Below are 7,117 nucleotides of genomic sequence, written 5' to 3' on the forward strand. Positions count from 1 at the left end.
CAAGAGGTCCGATGTATTCACACACAATGGCCCACCATTCTGTCCACCAAAACTCAGCAAATTACCCATACCCAAACAACTCCACTTCTGACAGAACACGTCAAAACACAAGACCAGGAAACACTATGAACACTGAAGCTGTGTTCCACACACCTGCTGAAGCCACTGACCAATTAGAAAAGCTTAAAATGTAGCAATTGCACAATACTTTAACTATTTACATTTTTGTTACGTGAATCTTTATAAGAGTGGTGATCTAGTCCAGTCCTTGGGAGCTACTGCTACTTAGATGTATTTATTTCTCCAAAACACCACTATCAAATACATACTGATGATTGAAATCAGCTATTTCATACTGGTTTGTTGAAGCAAATGCAGCTGAAATGTACCTGTGGTAGCTCCCAAGTTATGGACTTGGGCATCACTGATTTAAAAGTGTACAGTAACTGTGCTGCTTTTCTCCCATGTTTAAAAAGCTTTATCTGTTGTAGATCTGTTATAATCTGATCTGTTCATAAATGAAACACAAAATAAGAACATGTTAAGTGTGTTCGTTTGAATAAATTGACAAACATTTTAAAAGCAAGTTTCTTTATGTGAATTTTTGTGAATATGACAGTTACAAATACAGTCATGTTCATCAGAAAGTATTGGCAGCACTATTTAATACACTACAGGTCCAATTTTAAGAGAGACAAGTAAAATCATTTCACTTAAAAGTCTGTCTAATGAGCTACAAACTATTATATAATGTATCTAAATCCTGGGTGGTAGCTTTTCATGCATTAATAGAATGAAATGCAATAACATTGCACAAAACAATTTAAAAATTCTCTAACATACATGGTGCTAACTATAACATTTTTTTATGAAAAAACAACGCAGTCTGCTAAATAGTTCACAGGTTTTTGTGTTTATGGATCCAGACACTGAGTGAGGACTCTCCTGACCCGCTTTCCTTCTGCTGCCAAGCTGTCTCCTCTGACCACTGGCTGTGTGTCCGGTTGATTGTTCCTGTCATGTTGAATAGCTTCAGTTATTCTGTTTTCATCCACAGTGTCTTTTGATGCCTCACAAAAATTGTGCAACACAAAACATGCATATATAACAAATGGAAGATCATTCATATTGATGTCCATGGCTCTCCTCAGGGCTCCAAATCGGGCTTTTAGTCTTCCAAACGCACATTCAATCACCATTCTAGCTCGGCACAACGAAAGTCCAAAGTACTGCTCCTGAACATTGCTTCCTTCGTTAGCATATTCTTTCATCAGGTAAGGTAGAAGTGGGTATGCAGGGTCACCCAGTATGTAAATGGGTATAGCGTCTTCGTTCTCCACAATTTGTCTTGGACAGGGGGGAATCTTCATGTTTTTCAGATTTGTGTTTATTGTGGAGTTAGCAAAAACTCTGGCATCATGCACACTCCCTGGCCATTTCACAACTACATCAATAAAGCTGTACTTGTTATCACAGGTGGCTTGTATGTTAAGAGAAAACCTCCCCTTCCTATTTAGGTACTCTGTAGAATTAGCTGATGGCTGCTTTATCTCCACATGAGTCCCATCCACAGCTCCAAGGCACTGAGGGAGACCATAAGCCTGCTCAAATCCCTCAACAAGTGCACGCACAGCAGTCTCTGTTGTTGGCATTTTTATGTAAGATGGTCCCAAGTACACAGTTATAGCCTTACACACCTCTCTAATTATGTTTGAGACTACCTGTCTTGATAAGCCAAATGCATTGGCCGTTTTACGCAGTCTTCCCTCGTCAGCCAAATAATATAGCGTGCATGCAACTTTTTTGACCACACAGACTGGAGATCGCATTACAGTACTCTTCCCTTGAATGTAAGGAAGGAGTAACTCCGAGAGCGACAGTAATGACGACCGTGACATTCTGAAGTTCTCACGCCATTCCTGTGGGAGAACAATTTCCTTCTCAAAGTTTTCCCACCAGCCAGCAGTGCGTCCAGGTCTGATCCAAAACCGGCGACGGCGACGCTGAATGGCGGTATTGTGCCTCCGTATCGGTAGGGATAGTTGCTGTAAAAGAGCTGAACGCCAAGCGCTTTTTCTCCTTTGTAATTCCATCTGTTGGAGCAGTTGTGCTTGTAAAAACAAGCAAGCAAAAATTGCCTGACCCAGCGTTACAATTAGTACTTCCCTAAACGCAGTCATTTTCCCTCCGAATGAATGGGCAAACAAAAACAATTGTCGCACATGTGACGTCAGCGCCGCGCTGCACCATCTGTCGCAGACATAATGCGCATATCTCCGGTTCCGAAAGTCCACACGCAAACCCGAAAGAGGAGATTTCTCAAATCTCCACTTTGGTCAGAGTTTTTGTTATTATTCGTTTATAGTTACATCAACCGGAGTTCACGTGTGGATGAAAGGCCACACCGCATGATAAACTATTCGGTTTTCCTGATATCCGGCTACGTGTGTACAGGGCCTAAGACTAGGCTTGTCTTTCCTTTTTGATAAATCCTATAGTCAGGGTTCTTGGGTTTCCTGAGCTATCCCTTAGTTATGCTGCTATAGACTTAGACTGCTGGAGGACAAATTGACCACATTTCTTCACTCTGCTGCTGTCTTTACTTGCTCTACCTGTTTGTATTTGTAATTATTTCTATCTTAACATGTTTTTTTTTAAATGTCTTTCTTTCATTAAGAAGTACACCTGGACCTGTCATTCCATTTGTTTGTTTCTCTTTCCTGTCCTCTCAAACCCAGCTGGTTGAAGCAGATGGTCTCTTGGTTCTGCTGGAGGTGTCTTCCTGTTAAAAGGGAGTTTTTCCTTTCCACTGTTGCCCTTGTGCTTGCTCGGGATGAAAGACTGTAACAAAGTGGAGTCAATGCAATATCCTGGCTTCCTTAAGATAACTTTTACTAATTGGCTTTTTTTAATGTGCCATTATTGTACAGTGCCGAGATAACTTCTTTTGTGATTTGGTGCTATATAAATAAACATAAATTAATTTAATTGAATCTGCTGAATGAGCTGAACATTTTGATTTCTGAACGACAATAATTCTACATGCAGGAGAGCTTAGACAGCAAAAAATGTATATTATACTGTACTGTATATATATATACATATATAAAAGAAAACGGAGTGAACAATGCATTCACACAATCGTTTAATGAAGTCACTAAATGACGCTGTTGATTGTCACATGCAAAATACGTAAAAAACAAAAAGATTACAGAAAACAGAACTAATATGGAAACATAAATGCTCCTAGAAACCTGTCAGCTTTGATTATGAAAAGATGATAGGAGTTGGTGAGCAGCTTTAGCTGTTTGTTGAAAAAAAACTTACAGTCTGTAATCCTTTGTTCATTTATAGAAGAGCCACCAATGAACATTGAATAATAAATAATGCATATCGCCCGCCGTGTGATTTAAAAACAACATTCAATCAGAAAACTAACATCCTTTATTTAAAAACTCTGATCCAAAAAGTGCTGTTGACTTTATTGTTAAAGCCAGAAGAGTCCATGCATCTGCTGGATGTAGTCTTCAGTTCTGGATTTGCCTCCTGCTGGGTCAGAGATCTGTCCTCTGTCCTGCTTCTGACCATGGACTATGTCCTCAGCAATCCGCCTGCTGGCAGCCTGTCCACCTGCCAGGTTGACAGCGTGAGGTCCGACCTGAGTGGGACAACAAGGTTCTTGAACTCTGAGATTCTTTGGGCTTATTGTTCCTGCAGAACTCACCTGCAGAGCTGCGTACTGCCCCATCAGGTAGAGAGGACATCCGTCTGTCCACTGCAGACTCTCTGATATGCAGGGCCATCCGTCCACCACCTGACGACAAACCACAGGCTTTTATTTTGTGAACACCGAGTCAGAATTAATTTCCTGTTTTTTATTTTACTAAACTTGTAATTTTATTTTTTGCATTCTATCTACTTCTGCCTACTGTGTGCTGTTTTAGCCATTCATATGTCAAAATACAGTATTTAACTTTATTTACAAAATTTCCCATAGAAATAAATCCTGAACATTTCTCCTTTTTATTGTGTGTTTCAACCAACTGCCTCATTTTTTGTCTTTTATGCTGCTTCTAATTTTCATGATTTTTATGCCTTTTGGATACCATTTGTTACTTTTAGCTTCTAGCTGGTATTTTGCATCATTTAGCTTTTATCTAGTCTTTTGTTTTTTTATATATAAAAGACAATATTTTTTGCTGCTATAAGCTTTTGCTACATTTCATTTTTAGCTAACATTCTGTTACATTTAGGTTTTTTTTTTGTTTTTTTTTGCTAATCTTTTGCTTCTTGTAACTTCAGTTACTCTTTTGCTGCTTTTAGCTAGGTTTGCTGCATTTAGCTTCCAGCTTGCCTTTTGCTACATTTGTCTTTTAGATCGACTTTAGGTCCAGCTAGCTTTTGTTATTTATAGCTAGTTTTTGTCAACATTTAGTTTTTAGCTATTTTAGTAAATTAAGCTACCTTTTGCCATATGTAGCTTTTGCTAACTCTTTTCTGCTTTTAGCTATGGTTTGCTATTTACAGATATAGCTATAGCCTTTTGCTACATTTAGCTTTCAGCTTGACTTTTGCCTCTTTTGACTTTAGCTAGCTTTTTGTAATGTTTGGATTTAAGCTATCTTTATGCTCCTTTTGGCTTTAGTTAGGCTTTTGCTACTTTTAGCTAGTATTTTGCTTTTTTTTTTTAGCTATGCTTTTGTTACTTTAGTTAGAGCGCTCAGCGTTCACTGCATTTCCAGCAAAAATGCAAATTCCTCCATGAAAATGTAAGATTTTCCTGATTTGATCTAAATGATAAAAACTGAATCATGGATTAATTTACTGTACAATGAATTCTTCTTCTACCTGAACTGGGAACTCTTTCATTGTGTCTGAAAGCAGCGGGTCTTGTTTGACGTCTAGTTTGCAGCCAGTGGCGAGCCAGATCATGTCTCCTGTCCAGTGGTCCCCAGAACTGAGGGACACGTTCCAGGTTTGGTTCCTGTAGCACCAGCTGGCTTCACTCACCTGCACAGGTACAGGAGTCAGGTTAATGTTTCCTCATGCATATCAGAAAAGAAGTAGGACAACAAGGAGCTCCTTAATTTACTCTAATCTAACCCCATGTGTATAAAAACTCATTTGTTTTAGGATCATGTTTCTGTTGGACCCACTTTGGTCCAAGCTTCAGCTGTTGGGACAGATGGACTCATTTGACTCCATAACCCTTTGGTCTCCAGAGAAGTTCTGGTCCACTCAGAGACTGACAGGAGCCCAAACCATCAGCCCTCCACCACCGTGCTGACAGCTGGGAGGAGCTGTTTGCTGCAGTGCATTCTGGGTAATCATCTGTCCTCTGGTCTGGGTCTGGTCCAGAAGTCTTGTAGTTCCTTCAGATGAAACTTTACAAACCTAAGTCGAGCTGCCATGTTGTTTTTAGAGAGAAGAGACCATGACCTTTGACCTGCTGACTGAGGCCTGTAGAGTCACTGCATGGTCTGACCTTCAGGGTGAATCTGTTGGTAAGACTATCAGCTGTCTTAAATGTTTTCCACTTGTGAATAATCTTTTTCTCTGTAGAACAATGGACTCTACATTATATTTGACCCTTCCCAGAATGATGGATGCTTTACTTAATTTATTGCTGATGTCTTTCCTTCTCGGTGTTGTGGTAACACACACCTGTATGCTCCAGATCAGCAAAAACATCTGCTTTTCTAGAAGTGGTCTCACTGATGCTGATCACTTAATCAGCAGCTCCTGGCTGATCCTGAACCTCTACGGTCCTGTGGAAGCTGCAGCTGGAACCAGGACTTGACTTCTGTATTTTACTGCTCACATACTTCTAACATACCACACATACCTCTAACATAACACACATACTTCTAACATACCACACATACCTCTAACATACCACACATACCTCTACCTCTCGGTTACCCTCTAACCTTGAACTAGTCAGCTGCAGGTCACAGTACCTGACAGAACGTCTTCAGTTCCACCTGTTGGTTCTGGATGAACGGCTGCAGGTGGATGTAGGCCTCAGGGGTGACGGCTCCTCCTTTCCTCGCCTGGCGGATCATATTAAGACGTTTGTGTAAACTGCGTTCGTTGTAGAACTGCCGGAGGTAGGCCTGGCCGTCCATCTTGATGCCGTGCTCTACGTGAGAGTAACGACCCACCAGGCTTTCTACGTCACCAACGTCAAACTGTTTCAGCTGCAGAATGAGATTTACAAAGGAGAAGATGGTTTTGTTTAGGAGAGAGCAGTTTCTACAGTGGTTTGGTTTAGTGGTTGATCCACACAAACAAAAGACCTGCAGGTGTTTTCTCATGACCCACGTCACGTGGCTGGCCCCCTGTTGCAGAGTGAGTGAGACGATGTGAGCGCTGCTCAGACCTCCACCAACTACCAACACCCTCTGTCCTGCCTCACACACTACGTAGAGTCCTACACACACACACACGCACACATACACGCGTCAATGGAAAGCAAGTTTTTATATTTTGGCACTTGAACAAATTTGAAAGTTAAAATAAAATTCTAACTTTAAAAGTGAGAATTTCTTTACGCTCCATCTTCTTTTCATCATTCTTCTCTGATGAGACTCTTACAAAAAACAAAAAACTAAAAACTCTGTGTGAGTGAAAACACAGCCACCATTGGTCCACAAGAGAAGGGGTGTGTCTGTAAACTTCTCATCCAATCAGAGATCATAACTTGGTCTAAGGCAGGTCTTGATTCTTAGGTCTTTGTTTATCATAAAGAAAAATATCTAGTTACAGTAGTCCCTCCATACTTGGTGGTACGTTTTTCGTAGACTTGCTCTATCGCGGTTTTTCAAAGTAAGACTGGACATGACAGACAATTGGCTGATTGATGGATGAGCCGCACGATCGGCATGGATTGTTTATTTAAAAGAAATTATTTAAAATTATTTAGCACCTGTGTGCAGCCCACAGCTGTGGGAGCAGCTTCCTCCTGCAGCTGATCAGCTGATCTCCGTGGAGAGCTGAGAAGTGGGTGTGGTCAAGAGTGCATGGAGGCAGAGCTGAAATCATAACATCCTGTGCTCTTTTAGAGTGTGGGAAGTGTTTAAAATACACACACACACACACACACACACCTATATAT

At 40.7% G+C, this 7,117-nt stretch overlaps 1 protein-coding gene across 1 annotated transcript in view; it reads right to left on the reverse strand.

The window, feature by feature from the left end:
* Positions 1–3,467: 3,467 nt before the first annotated feature.
* zgc:113276 (uncharacterized protein LOC553748 homolog) overlaps positions 3,468–7,117 on the reverse strand; it is an 8,756-nt gene continuing 5,106 nt past the window's right edge. The window contains exons 5-9 of the mRNA XM_037696836.1: positions 6,300–6,433; positions 5,961–6,200; positions 4,849–5,010; positions 3,725–3,814; positions 3,468–3,658 (exon numbers count right to left, since the gene is read on the reverse strand). Coding sequence (XP_037552764.1) covers positions 3,488–3,658; positions 3,725–3,814; positions 4,849–5,010; positions 5,961–6,200; positions 6,300–6,433 — 797 coding nt within the window. The 3' untranslated portion in view covers positions 3,468–3,487. The remainder of the gene's footprint in view (positions 3,659–3,724; positions 3,815–4,848; positions 5,011–5,960; positions 6,201–6,299; positions 6,434–7,117) is intronic.

This window comes from Nematolebias whitei, chromosome 2 (genome assembly GCF_014905685.2).
Source record: "Nematolebias whitei isolate Nwh7 chromosome 2, NemWhi1, whole genome shotgun sequence".
Lineage (NCBI taxonomy): Eukaryota > Metazoa > Chordata > Actinopteri > Cyprinodontiformes > Rivulidae > Nematolebias > Nematolebias whitei.